Genomic DNA, 19,766 nt, shown 5'->3' with positions numbered 1-19,766 from the left:
ATGGTAGAACACAAAATCTTTACAGGTATACAAAGGCAGATCTGGAGAAAAGAAAATCCATCCTTGTCTGTAGAGCCTCTGCTCTGCTGAATGTTTCGCTACATGTGAATGTGAAAGAAGTAAAAGGTCCTAAGGAAGGAAATCTTTTCTTTTCTTTGTAATAATTTTTAAATTCTTTCCACAGTCACATATTGCTCTGCTTCTCCTAAAAGTACATAGTTTTGTTTAATTTCCCCCCAGATTGCTCCCATGGTGATAATGGAGGAGTTTTCTCCCTAGGCACCTCTGTGATGTTTGTATTGGGAATTGCATGTTCTATACTCTCTTAATGAACAGAGGCAGGAATTTAATAACATAAGAGTTTAAAAGTGCATGGGGTTTCTTGGAAGGAAAGCTTTTTCTTTCAGCTCCCTTCAGTGTTTGCATTTACTGAAAATTTTGTATGGGTTTATATGGAAGGCAGATCACGTGGATGTGAAACCTGGTTATCAATCACAGCTAAACACAACTCATTTTTCATTTCATTGGGATCACTGCATCATTTTAAACAGTCCAGGAAAAATAGTACCAAGGTAGTACACTGGGAGATACGTTTTTCACCTACATTTGATACTGATAAAAATAATTTCCTTCTCTATATTGTAGATGTGATGTTAAATGATTCAGCTTAAACTCATGACTGATCACCCGTTTTCAGTTTTTTCAGTCTCCGTAAACATGCCAAATCGATACTGTAAGTCATTAAACAGGAAACAGCTTCTTCTGTATATGTAGACTTAGTATCATGTGCCTTAAAAGTAATATCAAATAGAATATCTGAGTTACAGAGGCATAAAATAAGAGAACAACCATTATTTTTCTAGATCTCTTTGAATGATACAAACAGAGAATGAAGCAATTGACATACCTTTAAAATCCTACCTGTAGTCTCTGTAATAAAAATCTTTATACAGAATATAATCATTCTGTAGATTGCTTTTTAAATTGCATTCCATGTTATTTCTTGCTTCTTGTCCTAATATTGTTAAACATAAATTTGAAAAGTCCCTCAAGTGGAAAATTGATTTTTGTCTTATGTTGACCCCTATTTTGTTCTGATTTTGCATTGTATTTTCACATAGCAAAGTAGTATGGTATTTTAGATAAGTGTTTTTGTTAACTAACCAACAATTGCTGCTCCTTCCCTAGCAGCCACAGTCTGCTGGCAGGGCAAACCGCTGCTGTGACAGCAGCTGTGAATCTGTCCTGTTCATCTCATAGAAAACGTAGAGCAAGGAAATGTAAGACATTGTAATAACAGCTGAAGGTGTGCTTTTGAGAGAAATATTCACCTAGTTGGTTGGAATTAGGGAAGTGAAATATGCAATTCTTATGATGGTGACAGAGTTACAGACATGGTTTGTGTTGACAAAAATCAGTGTAGCGTAATATATTCATCAGTGAAATAACACAACTACAGAGAACTGTTCTAAACTAGAGTCTGTTGTACGCATAGGCATAGGAATGTTGAAGTGCTGACCTGTAATGACAATTTTACATCATATGCAATATTCACAAATGATGTTAAACGAAAAGCACTTGAAAGATTACTTATTTCTTGTGTGGTACATGCTAGGAGGTGTTTGGCTGTGAAATGTACGTTCATGTGCAACAGAAGGAAACACAAAGTTTTCAGCTGGCCGTTTCTTTCTTTTTTTATTGTTTCTTTGTTTACATGGCAGTGTTTGAATCCAGCTAACTTGGGGCAGGAAAATCAAGTCACTTGGAATAAAGAATTATTTAATCTCTTCCACAACTATTTCTAACTAAATTTTTTCTAACTTTTCCTGACTTCAGGGTTGTTTTCACCATATAATTACAATCTTTTCATCGTTTTGATCAGTTTGATGTTAGTTGCTGGATTTTTCACTAACATTCACAATTATATGAAAAAGATTCATGCAATATGGGTGTGAACTTTACCAAAATGTTTGGTCAAAACTCCTTTTGTAAACTATTTTGCTAGCAAAGAGTTTATGAGAGGAAAAGCTCCATTTTTAGTATTTAAGTGTTTTAGTATTTAGTTTTGTCCAACTCCTAGGAGCCATGTTTGAATTTAATTCCATCTCAGCCATTTAATGTGGATGCTGGCAGCTTGCTGGTTTTCTCTGGAGTGACATCCTGTTAGTTCTTCATCGGGCATCAATGGGCCTTGTGACTCGAGTGGAGCACGAACTTTAGTGAACTTAGGAGCAGCAGTGAACTCGATACATAGGGATAATAAATGGAGTTCTGTGGAGTTTTATCAAATTCAACCAAGTTGGGTGAGCCCACGGAGGTAAAGCACCTCTCAGATAGTAGGTTTAGAAGTAAAAGAGCTGCTTCATTTCTGTACAGCATGTGTATTGGAATTTAGTTCCACTGTGACTGAAACTTGCTAGGAATTTATTGGGTCAAAGTCTGATGACTCTAAAGCTGAAGATGAGATGTTTAACATTGAGTGGTTCCCTCTGAGGAGCTTGCGCTTCCTCACTAAGTACTGAATTCAATTGTCTTCATGTGACAAACCTATTGGAAATACCTTCCATAAATAATAAATTGTCACTCTTTGGTAAATATTTTAATTAGCTGTGGAACTCACAATCAGCCTTGCTTATTAATGATCTGAATATGACAGAGCACAGTAAGTTCTTTAAACGCAACAGAAGTTTGGTAGCTGTGGTGGAGTTAAGAGTTAGAAGTAGAGATGCACTTCTTTTTAGGTTTGTCCAGAAGTTGTAATCTTTCGATGTATTTTGTATTCTAGGATGTGATGTCAACATTCTTCCAATTTGGGGCTTCTATCCAGCAGGAAGCCATCGTCATGCTTAAGATCATGCAGGATTATGACTGGCACGTGTTTTCTCTGGTAACCACCACCTTCCCTGGATATCGAGACTTCATCAATGTCATTAAGACCACAGTGGAAAATAGTTTTGTGGGATGGGACATGCAGAACATCATCATTCTTGATACTGCCTTTGGAGATGCCAAGACACAAATTCAGCTGAAGAAAATTCATTCATCTGTCATCCTGCTCTATTGTTCCAAGGATGAAGCTGTCTACATACTAGATGAGGCTCGCTCACTGGGCCTTACTGGGTATGATTTCTTTTGGATAGTTCCAAGCCTGGTTAGTGGTAACACAGAAATTACCCCCAAGGAATTTCCTTCGGGACTCATTTCAGCATCTTATGACGAATGGGACTACAGTTTAGAAGCTCGGGTGCGGGATGGCCTTGGGATTATTGCCACTGCTGCATCAGCCATGCTGGAAAAGTACTCCTTCATTCCTGAAGCAAAAACTAGCTGCTATGGTCAACTGGAGAAAAACGACCGGCCATCTCACACTTTGCACCAGTAAGGTTTATTGTCTTTTTTTTTTTTTTCCTATGTAACCTTAGTAGTTTTCCATTATAGTTGTATTATATGTCTCTTGAAGGAGAAAAATAGTTTTTGATAATGCCATCACACCCCTATTGAACAATGAATTTCAGATGTTCCAAGGGAACGTGCAGTAAGAACTGCTACATTGCTAACTGTACAGAGAAATGATATGTGCTGTTGAGAATAAGCACTGAGTCTGATGTAGAAGGCAACAGAAATTGATTTTAGGTGGTGGTATGAAATTAAGTTAATAAAATAGTGCTATTGCATACCTGAACTGTGAGGTACATTACCAAAAAGCTATTGAAGAGATTGCCTTTGTTACTGGGACTCTCGTTTGCATCGGCAGGAAGATGGTAATGTTTCAGAAGAAAAGATGTGTAATGTTAAGTAGGTGATCGTGGATATTATAGAAGCATTCGATTAGTTATCCAGCTTTTACTACCTAATAACTGAAATCTGTCATTTCTTCTTGTGAGCATTTCATTTTTGTCACTTCCTCTAGAATAACTGTAAAACTTCATCTGCACAATCCAAGTTGGTATGGATGTTTTCTCAGAGCAGTTTGTCATATGGGAACTGATAAGGTTTAAATCAGGATTCTTTGTTATTTATTTATTAATTTTGTCCTTTTATTTATCCCCTTTGGATGTGATACTCATTACTTGTATCCCAAATGTTGCATAATATTTGCCACACAGAAACAATTTTTTTTAGCTGATTTTTGAGAGGAAGTAAAAGGAATCTTGCATATTTTTATAGCTCTTCACAATCTCTCCTAGGGATATTGCTAAGCAGCATTTATGAAATTTGTTTTGACTGAATATTGCAGATGCAGCTCTTTAAAGGAAAGGAGGTTGGAACTGCCAGAAAAATCAGTGACAGTTTCATATGGGAGTTTATGGGATGTTTTTAATCTTCTGAGATGTATGTGCATATTTAGTTTGGGAGTTGATTGCTGTATGGTGTCCTGGAGTGTTTTGGTTTTTTTTCTTAGAAAATGGCAACTTTAAGATACAACATGCTTCAAAACCTTCCTTGTAGGCCAAATAGTGCTGAGTAAATGCATTTTATCACTTCATACATGTAGTGCACAAACAGTAAGGCCAAACTTAAGAAACTGGTCAGCCCTCTTCAGGTATAACTTCCATAGGTAGGTGGAAGTCATACTTTAAGTATGACACAGCCTTCTTTGATATTACATTTCGATTTTTTGTGTGTGTCCCAGCTTTTCTATCTCTAAGCCTCTGCTTCTAAAACTGTCCAAATTCATGGAAGGGATTGCAGAAAATCTGCAACTCTTTCTTTACTACCACTCGTTCCCCAGGAGAATGCCAGTAGGCAGTTTTGTGTTGGCTTGCCATGCTGGCATGGCTCCTGTAGAGCTGCCACCCATGGCAGGAGGCACTGCTGGGAGGACTGTCCTACCCATACCATGTATGCAACCCTCAGATCGTGCACTGGCTGAAATAGATAAAATTTAAAGCAAATGATATCCCCTTAACTATGTTCTGTGCTTTAACAATGTGATCCATGCAAAGAAAGAAGCCCACTATTGATGTTTTAAGTTCTTTTCTGCAAAAAAATTAAGTGGCATTCTGTGTGTTGGTGTTTAAAATACAGTGGCTCAGTTGGACAGGCCATAAGACCTTGAACTCCACAGGTCTGGCAGTTCACAGCTGTGGAGCTGAATTAGGCATTCAGCATTCAGTGCAAGCTGTCCTCCTTCAAGGTATCATTTTTTTTCTGATGAAAAATTTATGACTGTGAGAATAGGGCTTGTGAGTGATTGGGCAGGGAGATTAGACTTCACCAGGAGATTCTGCAGTGTGCACTGAATGATGCACATTCAATGGTGTTTTAACACAGTGCATTTTGGTTAGTAAAGTCTTTTTATGCTGCACAACACTGAGCTGCAAAGTGAAAATGTATTTTCTGTACAGAAGGCGCTTTGAGCTTCTCCAACATCACATGAACAGGAAACAGGTTGGTTTTAATTTAGAAATATTAGTATTACACTAAAATAAATGAAGTTTTAAAAGTGCTCCTTATGTAATAACTCCTCAAAACTATTCTTGTCACATATAAGTGGTAAGAAAAATAAGTTTACATTTAGCACTGGAAAGGTGATCTCCAGGAGCTCACCAGTCATGCCAAGGTGAGTTATGCAGGTTCACTGTACTTTATATTTCTCATCCCTAAATGTTAAGTTTTTTTTTTTTTTTTCCTAGATGAAAGGAATCCCCTAAATTGGGATTTTATTCTGAAATGTAACCTTCGTAGTTTCCACAAAAAGTGCAGCTTTGTATTTTCTACTAAAAGATAAGTGCATAACACGCTGTATTAAGGAACAAACTTGAACAAAGGATTTTGGAATACACTTACAATGGTAAAGGGCTGAAATACTGTAAACAGCTGATGGACCTGGGGCCTGCTGTACTGGGTTGCTGTTTATGCTGGGCATTGCTGGTAGAGAAATGGGGCTGCACAAGGGGGCACCACTTCCCAGCTCAGGGAAAGACCACTCAGTGGAGAGCAGAAAAGTGACTCTATAAGGTGATGCCTAGGCAAAACCAAACTCAAGAGGAGAGCAGAAAATAGCAGAAAATAGGATTTTAAATTCCATCTGTTATAATGACAGTCTAATTCAGCTTTAAACCTAGTATTGTATTCTAGGGCGATGCCATAATAGCTAATTTGCGTGTAAATGGAGATAGGTAATGCTTTATGTGCTGCTTCCCACATCTAGTGAGGTTCATCTCCGCTTCTAAAGAAATTCTTTGTAAAGAAAGCTATGAAGTGAAAGCTCCTCCTCCCTCTTTTTCAAATCTTTTGTGTATTAAATTGGCTTGAAGATATATATGTTTTGAAGCACTCGGTTTATCCTTTCCCTGTCATGGCAATTCTAAAATGCTTTTATTAGCTTTCTAGACCCAGAAAAAATCTGGTTTGCTTTAGTTTTTGGAACGGTCCAATCATTGTTCATTTCTGATACACATGCAAAAATCAGTGTTTCTTAACAAGTAAAGGATTTAAAATAAAATAGGGAAATTTTTTCAACACATTTAAAATATGTTTCTATGTATTTAGATCTTTTGCCATTCATGTAAGACCTACAATCTTCCAATACAGAAAAATACTGTTGTGCAAAATACTGGCAGCAGCACTGCAGGATAGCTAGAATTAGCAGTTCATTACAGCTGTGTCAGTTGAACAAATGCTCGCTCTCTTACAAAAAAAGAAACATCTAAACAAACAGCAAAACAAAATAACCCTATTAGTTGTCATGGAAGATTCTACTGCTGCATGAATAAAATTTCTTCTGCATGGCTTAGTAGAGTACTTGTGTTTAAAAGTCATAACCGGGTTTGGTTATGGTGGGTTATGACTGAAAAAGAACTTGATATGCCTGTCCAGAGGTCAGTTGTTGATCTTGTGTGTAGTTACATCCAGTTTCCAAATACAACGAAAAATATACAGGATTTTGGAGGTCATCTTACTTTTTGTATGGAAGTTGTATGGCTAAAAATCTGCTCTGGGCAGGCTTTGGTTTCGTGTTCTGCCCACACATTGTTTCCATTATTCATTGTCACTTAAGCCAGAGAGCAGCAGCAGTCTGAAGTCCAAAGTGGTTTAGATGATGGCCTATGATAACATTTCATTTTCTTATCCATGCTGTTGTGCTGCTGTTGCAAGTTGCCTATGAAACGTCTGCTCCAGATGATGAGAATGTGCTGTCCCTGAAGTCCTGGTGTTCATTTATCAAGTTCAATATTTCGATGCCAGCTTTTAGCAATGACAGATGCATTTTCCTCTTTTTCTTTCAAGAGAAATCAAGTATTACTTGGATACAATGGTTTGATGGATAATCCAGCATATCTGTTTAATGTTTTCCAATTTTCAGAGATTTGTTCATTTCATTAAATTCTGTCAAAAGACTTGGAGGGAAAGAAAAGGATCATCTGCCTTATATTCTGTTTGAAGCTGTACTGTTATTTAATTATATAGGGAGCAAAATGCTTTTTTACTAGTAGAGATGCTTGCAGAAAAACTAAGTGTAATTTCATAGAATCAGAGACTGTTTTGGGTTGGAAGGGATCTTAAGTTATAGAATCTCAGAATCATAGAATGGCTTGGGTTGGAAGGGACCTCAAAGATTGTCTAGTTCCAATCCCTCCATCATGGGCAGGGTTGCCAGCCACTAGATCAGACTGTCCAGGAACTCATCCAGCTTGGCCTTGAACTGCTCCAGGGATGGGGCATCCACAAGTTCTCTGGGCAGCCTGTGCCAGTGCCTTACCACTCTCTGAATGAAGAACTTCTTCCTAATATCTAACCAAAACCTCCCCTTTTTCAGTTTAAATCCAGGGACCGAATGCATCCTTAGCAAGTTTGCTGACATACCAGAAGGCTGTGCTGCAATTCAGTGAGACCTGGACAGACTAGGGAGTTAAGCAAAGATAAAGGAACCTCATGCAGTTCAACCTCATCCAGTCCTACACCTGGGGATGAATAACTGCATGCATCAGCACAGGTTAGGGGTTGACCTTGTGATGAGGAGCTCTGCAGAGAAGGATCTGAGTGTTCTGGACAGCAGGTTGCCCATGAGCCAGTAGTCACTGTGTGTTCATAGCAGTGCCTGTACATAGAGGGATGATCTGAGAGTGTCACCCAAGCTTCCATAATTGCATATGCTGCTTACTTGGTGTGTAAGGAGATAGCTAATTTGAGTATACTTTCTAATTAGGACTTTGATTTGCAAGGATACACTAAATCTAACTTAGTGCCAGTGAGCATATTTTAAACACTAACAGTTATTTGCACTTCTTTTAATTCATGTGCTGTAAGTGCCCTCTTCAGTAGTTTAAAACTTTTCTGCATGGTGTAGTTCTTTGTAGCTGCATTAAGCAACAGGAACTGAGTTGATGAAACTTGTCATTGTTTCCTTCAAAATAAAACTGAACTTCACCAGCATCCTGACATGATGGTGGCATACTGAGACAAAGTGATTCTGAAATTATAGAAAATTTGTATCAGGTTTTTTTCCCTGGTTAGGTCTGCTTAAGAAACAGAAAGCAAGTCAGTTACCTGCTTATGAAGCTTCCAGAACATTTTCCCAGCAAACAAAAAGAACAGCAAAACCCCAAACAAAAACAAAAGAACAAGCATGGTCTGTTTAGTTGAACACAGCCAGTTTTGGGGCTAGTAGCAAGTATTGGAATTCAAAATAGAAATATGAAGGATATTGGAGATGGTGTTGCTGCAGAGAACCAGGCAAGCTTTGCAGGGATAAGTTTGAGGTGCTGCTGAGAGGTGACGCAAAATATAACAACATTTTGTAAAAAAAAAAGTGCTAATATGTTTACTGATAATAAGATTAGCTCACTAAACCTTCTGGTGTTTGATGGGTTATGCTAGCCTGCAGCACCCACCCAGCCAGCTGGACTCTTCCTAATTTTGCTCCCACACACCTCTTTTTTAAAAGGGTTCCCCAAGAGTTTAGATGCTGGTCTGGCAGAACTGGGGCAAAATGACATTTCCAGATCTGGTGTCATCTAGTTCTTTAAGGAACAGCTGGCACAAGGCACAAGTAGTTGGCGTGCCATTCCTTTTCCACAGTCACTGAGCATATTGTTCCTAAAACTTGATTCATCCATGCTGGCTCAAGGCCTAAGGAGGCGCAGCTCTGTGAGCAGGAGTTATATTCGGGAGGCTGAGGGCTGGGGATGTGGAGGAGGAGGAAGAGGCATGAAGAGGAGGCTCTTTCTTTGCATTATTGGGAAGGACCTTAAGTGAGGAAAAAAATATCTTACATAGCCTATGATAAAAAAATGGTCTTGAAAAATATGCTTATCTGTTTGAAAAATGCATAATTATCTTGTTTAATAGTGGTCTGTTTGAGACCTGTTTCTTCACATACTTTATACAACACGTTATATCCCTTACATACAGACTTCTAAATACTAATTTCATAGATGTTTTTTAGAAAGGCTATTTCTTAATGATAAATCACTTTTCATCAAGTTTCTATTGATATTTTCCAGATTTCACATAGCATCAGAAGCTTAGTCCCAAAAAGATACAGAAAAAAACTTCATAGCTTAATAAATAAAAAAAAAAAAGCTTGGATTCCTTCCTGCTTTTTTAGGTATGATTCTGGGTGAATTCCAGGCCCAAACAGTCAAGATTATTAAAATGATTGGTTCATACTGTTTGGATGTTGGTTGTGAGATATTTCATCTCCTTTAAATCTCATTTTGGAAGTCCCTTATTTGGGAGAGGAAGAGGAGAGGTGGGTTGGTGTTTTTTGTTTGTTTGTTTGTTTTTGTTTTTAAATGAAGCTGGTATTTCCCTCAGTCTTGGCTGTTTCTGTCCTTTGCGTGGGCTTGTCACAAACTCAAAACACTGCCCCATGGCGAGGAATTGGCTAAATAAGAAATGATAGTCTGTTGTGATGGCACTGGAAGGAGTTTGCTGAGCTGCTGTGAGCTGCAGGAGTTGTGGGTCGTGTGGGAACTTCAGGCCACGTGCTGGATTTCACAAGTCCAATAACAGAGTTCTTGATTTTTCCAGATCTATAAACATTAAGTTCGAAATCTCAAGAGCACTTTTTTAACCTTGGTGCTTCAAAGAGTTGCTGTAAATTCAATGTGAACAGTTTTCTGTTGGAATGTTTCAGCGTTTCTCTTTTCAGTTTTGTTAAGGAAAGTGAAAAGAATTGTATAAATGTTTAAAAGTGTTTTGAAATGTAGTACAGGCTTGGCTCATTGCATGATTAAAAAGCTATTTTGAATTTAGTATGGAGAACAGCTTAGCTTCTGCCCCAAATTCCCATCTTTCATGCACGTATCACTGGGGAATCTTAGTCATGAACTTCAGTTAGCAAAAGTCAATTAAGACTTCAGTGTCATAACACCACCACAGGGCTTCCTGTTATCATGTTGTTGCAAAGGTTGTTGCATTAATGAGGTATGAAATCAGATTAACGACTAATCCAAGGTGTATGCTGCATTACTGCCTTGAAGTAAGGAGTGCAAATAATCAAGCACCACAGTCATAGGCAATTGCAAAACTACCTCAAATATATATTTATAATATATATATATATATATAAAATATATATATAAATATATATATATTTATAATATATAATATTATAAATAATACAAATAATGATAATATATATTGACAATTCAGAAATGAAAGACGTCTTGCACAGAACTAATTTTGGGTGAATTTAAATCTCTGTAAGAATAGTGTATAATTTAAATACTTTCTTTTCTTCACTCTTCCTAACCAGCCTGCAGTTGTTTTCTTAAGAGACAGGCAGTGTAGGATCCTGGCCAGCAGAAGCAGAGCAGGACATCTGTCCTTCGTGGAGAAAAAACGAACAACTCAGATGTGAATGTAGATTTTTAGTTCTGAAAAACACAGGCAGTTGAATTTTGTACCGAAGAATCTTTTCAGGGAAACAAGAATCTCTTTGAAGCTCTTTTTTATTGCTGCAATTTGAGAAACTGGAGTAGCTCAGACTGCGTCACTCACCGATACCTTTGTGGATGACAATAAAATTTAAGAGACTTTTACAGATTAGAGGACTTTTTTTTTTTTTAAGCTTGCAAGATGTATTTCACTACTAAATGGCTCATAAAATCACACAGTTTAAAATGTATGTTTTTCATTTTAGATTTAATCTTTTTTATGTTGAGTGCTTGAGCATTACTGCAGCTACAGCTCTGAGTCTTGTGATGGTGCTCGAATGGCTTCTACTCTGGAGGATTTGCACATAAATCTCAAAAATATGATGAGTGGTGTTTGAAACCAAGGATAACAATCCAACTAAAATTTGCACAAGAAGGGTTCAACTCAAGTCTGATCACCAGTGACTACATAATGAAAATGCTGACTGGACACCAAAGCCTTATGTAGTATGGTGGGTATGTGTGCTCCAGCCCTTAGGAGGGCACAACGTTCCTGGCTCCCAGTTTTGTGGAAATAGGGGCATTTGTGCCTGACCCCATAAGAACCTGTGCTCATTGGGAGAGGGTTGTTTCATATTTATGAATCAGAAGGGATAGACCTCCTATAAAGGATGGTGGGAAATATGAATACAAGCAGTGCCTGCTTTCACATCATGTCCTTAGTTTTCCTTGGTGGTGGTTCCCTCAGCATGCTATTCCTTGGGTCACAGCACATTTAATTTTCAGCAGTGAGTGAGCGTTGTGCTGGCTTCTTACACATACCTGCCAGCAAGTTCTGCCTGCTGGTTTGCTGCTTGCTCCCGAGGTGGCAAACAAGCTTTTTATTCCTGAGCAAGCTCTTTCAGTGCTGGATGAAAAATGTAGTGTATGGGAAATTAGTTCAACTGAAAAGCAAAGTTCTGCCGAGGGGAAAATTTTCACGCTGGAACTCTGTCATAAAATATGAGTTGCTGTGATGGGTGAATTTATAAATTGCTGTCAAACCGGTGCTGAATGGTGTTAATATGGTTGTTTAGGGCAGTGTTCATTTAATTATTAACTGTTATGATACAATATCATTATTTCTCCTGGATCTATCTTCTTTTATTTAGTGTGCTTTCTGCTGCTGGGATTTTCAGGCAGCTAAGTCTACACAAAACCTTCTCCTTTGAACGTGACGCTGAAGAATTATTTCTATGTCAGATTCACCAGGAGGCCACACTGCTACTGTAGAAACAAATACACCGTGTAAAATTGCTTCTGTTTCTTGTAGATATAAAAGCACAGTGCAATGAGTGAGGAGTTTCTGGAGTAACTTTTAAGCACATCTCTCTGAGGGCTTGGATAATAGAGGTGTTAAGTGAGGAGTTCAAGAAGAACTTGTAGCTGAAAACCTGAACTGAGTTTTATCTCATAGAATAGCCTGGGAACCAGGCTGTTTCAGACCACAGATACAGGGTGGAGAGTCTGCTGTCTTCTGGGTCTCCCATTAGGATGGGGCATGCAGTTTCTCCTCTCACTCGCAGGATAACTCGGTCAGGCTCACGTTGATAACCATGAGTTTGGATTTTTTTTTTTTTTCAGTTTGGCCAAAGAACACCAATGCCACTACCATCATTTTACCGACTTCCCTTTCATCCTGATTTTCCTAAGTGTGGGAGTTTGGGCAATGTGCAAAATGATAGATTTTTGCAGTGTCTCAGTCCAGGGAGCGTGGCCTATGCGCTTCTCTACTTGAGACTCTTGGCAGCAAGATCCCCATATTTGTGCTTTAAATAAAAAGTGCAGTTTCTCATCACTCTTTCTGACCCTGGAGCAGTAGAAGCAATCTGTTCTCACTGAGAAACACTGAAGCTGTGTAGAACTGGAACAAATATAGATACGGATTTCTGTTGCAATTCTGTGGAAAATTTTGAGGAGAAAAAAGTTTTTTGAAACAAGTCTGGAGCAAAAAGAATTTTCTGAATGGCCAGAATGCCAACGTTTCTGAATCACCTAAAGGGCAGTGCTTTGGAGAAGAGGCTACATGTTTCAATGACAGATGGAGAGCAATAATTGGGAAATAAAAACATTATTTACTAAACTAGGTAGATTATACTAGAATTAGTAAAAACTAAGGAATTTCAAAACTTCAGGGACAATGACTTGATATAGTTGATGTAATCATTGTTAATGACAGGGTTGCTTAAAAGTGGTTTTCTGTTTTTAGAACATGCAGCTTAACGTGGCAATAGAGTAGGAGGATAGGGAAAGCAAATAGTGCTGTGGTCCATCTTAGGAGAGGTGACACGTGTAGTAGCTTTCTGAGTAATAGCCTTCTATTGACTTAAATTTGTTAAAAAAAAATAACAATAAAAAACTCAGTTGCATAGATTTTCAGTTTTATAGCTATTGCATGGAGATGTGTGGTAAGCAGTTTTTGATTCAATGCTCAAATGTAAAGGCTGGAAATTTGGGATTAAACCAACAGTTTCAACAAAAGAAAAAAGAAATCTTTCCTTTCCCTGTACATTTTAGTTTGAAACCTTTTGAAATGTCTTTCTTTCCCCCCTATCTGAAGTGCTAATTAGTTGATGTATGTTTTGAAAAATAATGAAAGTCAATCAAAACTAAAAAATATACATTTTTTTCTTTTTAAAAATATTGAAATGAAATATTATCAACCCCTTCATTACTGCTTTTTGGCTGAAGGCATTAGTGGAAATGATTCATGTCATAAGGACAGTTTGAAAGCTACAATGTCAACTCATACACTGAGCTCTGAGTAGGTGAACAAGTCTAGGTCCACTGGCTATTATGGCAGTGAGACCAAAGTGTGATATTATATGCAGGTCTGATGTATTTACAGTGGTGCTGAAGAGCTGGTGAGGTTGTGCAGAATGCTAAAAAGATGATTCATGGAGTGGATAAGTCATACATGATGTGGAAACTACTTTAAAAATGATGTCTGTGTTATGAATTGTATTATTTTTAACAAACAATATTGTACTTTCTTCTCTGTTAAGACTCCCAAAATTTTTCAGCATCTCCACATTTGCAAACTGAGTCTTTACTAAACTTAACCTTACAGACTTCATGTTTTTTTACAGCATTAACAGGATTTAGTGCGTGGACTTCATTGGTGCTTCTGATGACTGAATTAACTTGCTCATTAACCACTGGACAGCTGATTAATTTTCCAATGATTTTTTTTTTTTTTTCCAGGTTTATGATGAATGTGACTTGGGAAGGTAAAGATTTGTCCTTCACTGCTGATGGTTATCAGGCACACCCCAGGCTGGTGGTGATCGTACTGAACAAAGATCGTGTGTGGGAGAAGGTGAGCATCATCCGTAGGTAAAGGACATGAGAGGAGGTAGGAGAGACTTGGCAGAACCATATTAAAGATGAGCAGACAGATTAATATCACGCACATCAATGATGATATTCTGCTGTAGCAGGTTTGTCACAACAGTTCAGAGAAGATAATGTTGCTTTATTTTGAGTAGGTCTAAGGAATTTTAATGAGGAAAGCAACCTATCAGTGAAGAGATACCACATGGATTTCAGGTTTTTATGAAATGCACCTTTCATTTCTCTAGCACAATTTAGCCAGATAGGATGGGTGACTGAAAAATTTCCTGAAACTTGGACCTTAAGTGTCTTAGTTTGCATGGATTTGTGTATCTTGACATAGTCCAGGAGCTGTACAGAAAAGTCTTTTTACTTGGTTGTTGGGATTTTTCAACAGACTTTAAGCAGATTTTATTCTCAATTTTGGCTCTGATGTTTTGCAGGATAGTTGTGATACCATGTGTTAAAAACCAGCACCGTAGTATTTGTTTGCACTATGGGAAAAAATACAGATGTATCACACCCCCTGATCTACTTTAAATTTATAGAGCATGACTGTGCATTATCTAAATTGCTGCTGAAATCTTTGAACTCTTTTGTCTGATAGTTTTAGGATCTCATAAATCCAATTCTTTTTTGTAAGACTGTCAGGTTCTTCATGATGTTGAATAATAATGACAAAATAAGAATTATTTGATGTAGGACATCTCTGTAAATATGCTAGTCATGCAAAACATAGAAAGTAGTCCTAGATTATGCTGTGTGCTTCTTGACATTCATTTGATGCAGATTTAATTCTCTGGATAAATCTAATTCTACCCGAATGTGTCAGTTAAAATCATTGGAGAATCTCTTGCTTAGTATCCATTATGCCAATTACTTATCTAATTTTAAAATTCTGCAACAGTCTCCATATCACATATAATGTTCTGGAAAAGTATTATCCTAGATGGGGAATATTAGTGTGGCCCTGAGGGTAGAAAATGGGTATATAGGTAGACAACAGTGCTCACGGTGTCATAAATTTATTTTGGATCTTGATACTTCTTTAAAGAGAGCACTCACCTGACGTGGGGAAATAGGTTAAATGCTCTTGAAAAATGAGTGAAGAAATGCTGAATATATGCACCAACAGTATTTCCAAGGTATAACTTGAGCCACTTTTAACCTTTGGGTGTCTCCTATATGAGAGCATGGATGTTTCAGTCCAGTTGTGCTGTAGCTAACTGAGCATATCGTATGACAGCAGCATACACTCCACCTACTGCACTGGGCTACAAGGCTTCTGTAGGATGAGACCTACAGTTTTCATCTGGTGTGTATGAGGTATTTTTGGAATGAAAAAGGGTGACTGAGAGGACACTGCTGCCCAGAGAATGTTATGCATCTACTCCTAGATTCTACCTAGATTTAGAGCTCTTTTGGTAGAGGCCAGATGAGATATTTTGGTAGAGACAGCCTGCCCCTAGCTGCGGTTTTGTCTGCTTCTCTATCGTAAGACTATGGGAAAGCAGCCAGGTTTAATTATGTCAGAGCAGAGAAGTGAAAGGCAGCCAAGAACGGGCTGTCACCACCAGAATTATTCCTCTGACCACAAGCTGATCCCTGCCTCTGTGGATGAAGACAAATAAACCGACTAATCAATTATCCTGGCAAGCTGGAGGCAACTCTCAGCCATATTGGAGCACCCCACATTTATAGCAGAATTTCACTCTGCTCTTCAGAAATAACAGAAATGTTCCTCTGATTAGACACGCAAGGAGGTTCTTGCCCACCCCAGGTTTATTTGAACATCTCTGTAGTGCCGTATTGATGTTCTTTCCAAGTTTCTTTCCTCACTTCATATCTCATAGGGAAAAGGAGAAAGAAATTGGCTTTCTCACTGCACTGTTTTGCTCAGTTTCAAAACTGACATCTGTGGTCCAACATTTCCTGCTTTGAGTTTCCTGACAAGTGCACACATTTACTTCTGATTGCAGTATTTCAGTTAGTATCACAGAATTGTTTTACTGAAATCTTATTAAATATTCTCAGTCGTAGATGGAAAACATCAAATCCTAGAATCTAATTAAATGATTTGCTCATGTGAAAAACTGCCAGTGCAACAGTCTGCTAATCCTTGTAATATAACTAATGTACACAGAAATTTTGAGTACTTGCTCTATTATTTATATAAGAAAGAGTAATTGTGTTTTATGTGAAGATTTATTTTTGTCCAGCATCCTCTTGAAAGTACAAGATTTAATATGAAAACTCAATTTTCTTTGGTTTTAGGTAATAATCTGCTTTTATTTAAGCACAGTTTTCCTTGGTCTCAGAATTGATATACTTGATTCAAGGCTTGAGGTTATAGAAAATTCGTTCAAGCATAGTTGAAGAGCATACAACTTACCCCTAGGAAAATAAACTCATTTTTCCACTGCAGCTGACTCAGTATCAAAACTTTGAAATAGAAACTTTACATATAAATGGGATTGAGTGAGGAATTTGTCCCCTATCTGATTCTGAAAAAAGCTGGTTGGATGATAATAGTTTGAAGACTGAAAATCACTTTTGGGCATGTTCTGCAGGCATCCAGCAAGATATTTTGACAGATCATTGAGCAGCTGCTCGAACTTCTGACATCAACATTCATATTCTCCCTTCTAATCTTGACAGGCAACAGGGTTGCTGTTCTCAGACAAGAGATTTTTAAGAAGACAAGCTTAATGTTTCAATGAAACTTAATATATTTGCCAGTGCTGCCCAATGATCACCAAAGCTCTGCAGCAACACTGTCTTAAACTGAAGAAAATCTGAAGGTCCATCAGTACCAGCTGCACGTTCCCCATTAAGCTCATCTCAGTGCAAAGTGACCTTTATGTTTCACCTTGCCTGCTCACTGAGTTCCAAACTTCACAGGCTATTAGTTTTTGTTTCATTTTGGGCTTTTTATTCTCCTTAAATTGGGAAAATTAATTGACATGAAACCAATCAACCCAATATTAAAATCATATACTGGAATATAAATAGCAGTAGCAAAATCAGGTTAACTTTAATTAGCTGTGTGTATGATGTATGTTAAATAAGGTTGGGAGGACTGTGTTGCATTTACAGATAATTATATTCTGTATGTAAAGATGAGTTCCAGAATAAAAGTAGTTTTGTTGGTGCTCTCCAATTAATACAGGTGAAGTTAGCTTGAGGATGTCAGTATTTTCTTCTCTCTTCTGAGAACTAAATGTTGGACCAATACTGACTAAAGTTGTAGATCTGTGATTTATTCTTTGCTTTGGTGAGCATGAGTGCAGTAGGCAAGTTACAGTAATGGACGAACCATTACTTATCTCCAAATTTATTCTAAGTGTAACCAGAGATTTTAAACTTTCTTATTAATGCAGGAATTAATGTAGAACTTGAATTTGCTCTGATAAACTAACATATGCCAGATTTGCAAGCCCTGTATGAGGTTGTACGTATTTGTATCTAGGAAGGAATGATAGGCAGAGAGTGCGCGATTCCTGCCTGGAATAAATGGACCAAGGTCTTCACAGAGAGCTCCATCTGTCTACTGACATCCACTTTCGTGTAGCTAAGAAAAGACAACTGTCAGATGAAATGGCATAGATGAAACTGGAAAGCCTAACACTTGGTCAGATTTCTGACAGAGTTTTTTTGTCAAAGTACTGTGATAATAAACCATCACTGAGATGTTACAGGATGTTTTTGGGGAACTTGTGTGAGAAGTTAGGTTCATGACAGCTGAAGGATCATTCCAGGGAGACCTTGTGATGGCCTTCCGGTACCTGAAGGGGCCTAAAGGAAGGATGAGGAGGGACTCTGGCAGGGAGTGTGGTGATAGAAGGAGGAACAGTGGTTTAAAACTAAAAGAAAGTAGATTTAGATCAGAAGTTAGGAAGAAATTCTTTACTCAGAGGGTGGGTAAGGCACTGGCACAGGCTGCCCAGAGAAGCTATGGATACCCCATCCCTGGAATTGCTCAGTGCTAGGCTGGGGGAGGGCCTGAGCAGCCTGGTCCAGTGGGAGGTATACCTGGTTATGGCAGGTGCTTGGAGCTAGACCATCTTTAAGGTCCCCTTTAATTCAAACTGTTCTATAATCCTATGATGATGATGTCTTGGGATAGACATTTGCTAAAATTTGTAAGTAAATATGTCTATATGACATACAGTGCGTGATCTAATGCTGTACTACATGTCAGTAGCTTTGTGATGTCCATAGCAGATGCAGCATGCCCTGAACATATCAGGTTGTCTTTTCCTTGTTTCATTCTTGTCACTTAGGATATTCAGTCTTACTGTAACATCCTTATATTGGTACTGCTGAGTGAAGGTTGTTTCTACATTGCTTCTGTGTCAGTGAGCTTTAACTTGGTCAAAGGAAAGGCCTTTCAGCTTTTACTGTGCTGGATTTTTTGATTTACAGCAACTGTTATGCACCATTTCTTAAATCCTGTATTCCAAAGAATGATTATTCCATTCTTATTTCTAGTTTTCTTCCTTCCTGTTTGTTTATAATCTCTGTGGGTATTTAATTTTCCTATGAGCCCTGATGGCCGTGGTCTTGTTGCTTTCCTGTCAGTGTAAGGAGCAACCATAAGGGATGAACAGTACATTTGCATACCCCATGTGAGATTTTGCACTAATTTTTGAAAACTTCAAAGTCTTCAAATGGCCATCTTCAACTAAGGCTGTAAACCATTCCTTATTAATAAAATATGAAAATGCTCACATCATATTTTGTCATTTAAATTAAGAACGTCATTGTGAAATGCAAACCTTGACCAGCATGAAGCAACACAAAGATTTGCAACAGAAGGTCCACAACAGATGCTGGTTCTGGGGAAAGGATTTTTCTTGTGTTCTTTGTTCTGCTGCTACTTGTTATTACTATTCTGACAAAGTTGATTTATGCTCCTTAGTTATTGACGTAAGACTTGCCTTGTACGTGGAAATGGGTGGCCAAATAAAAGCAACAAATAGTTTTTCTATAAATCAAGATGAGTTAGATTTTGTATTTTCTCAGCATTCTTTTCCTCACAAAAGTGTGACAGATCAAAAAGTATGTTTGCAATATCTGTGTGTTCAGCGTAGAAAAAGAATCAGTGATTTATTTTCTTTTCCTTTTTAAAGGTTTATTTGGGTAATCCTGTGAGTGCATTTAGCATCTGTGTTGTCGTGTAACATTTTCCCTTACAAAAGGATGATGGCTGTGTATTGCGTACAGCTCCCATCTGCTGGGAAGAGGGTGATAGGACCGAGTTATTTGTTTGTTTTCTCTGAGATGTGCTGGTGTGACAGACTTTCTTTTTGTGCCAGCGCTGGCATGCAAAGGAGAATGCTCTGCTCTTTTGTCTCTCTGCTCAGGATCTGGCCTTTCTCTGTTTCTCTCATTCCATGAGGGTGTATGATTAGGGTTATACCAACCATCTATGTGTTATTTAGAGACTGCTTTAGGGTGCAGCAGGAGAGGGGACTCTGCAGTGTACAGTAATGAGTAGTTTTGCTGCTTTTCTTTCTTTCTTAGCTGTATTTCTGTTGCTTTTCAGAAAACCACACCAAATAGTTA

At 38.0% G+C, this 19,766-nt stretch overlaps 1 protein-coding gene across 5 annotated transcripts in view; it reads left to right on the top strand.

The window, feature by feature from the left end:
- Positions 1–19,766, top strand: part of GRIN2A (glutamate ionotropic receptor NMDA type subunit 2A) — a 163,839-nt gene that overhangs the window by 87,350 nt on the left and 56,723 nt on the right. For all 5 annotated transcript variants that reach the window (XM_090151239.1, XM_090151238.1, XM_090151234.1 and 2 more), the window contains 2 exons: positions 2,786–3,378; positions 14,070–14,184. In XM_090151239.1, the coding sequence (XP_090007365.1) occupies positions 2,792–3,378; positions 14,070–14,184 (702 nt within the window). In that variant the 5' untranslated portion in view covers positions 2,786–2,791. The remainder of the gene's footprint in view (positions 1–2,785; positions 3,379–14,069; positions 14,185–19,766) is intronic.

Source organism: Phasianus colchicus, chromosome 16 (genome assembly GCF_987193195.1).
Source record: "Phasianus colchicus chromosome 16, bPhaCol1.hap1.1, whole genome shotgun sequence".
Taxonomy (NCBI): Eukaryota; Metazoa; Chordata; class Aves; order Galliformes; family Phasianidae; genus Phasianus; species Phasianus colchicus.
The sequence above is the reverse complement of the archived record's forward strand: the minus strand, read 5'-3'. Positions and strand labels throughout refer to the sequence as shown.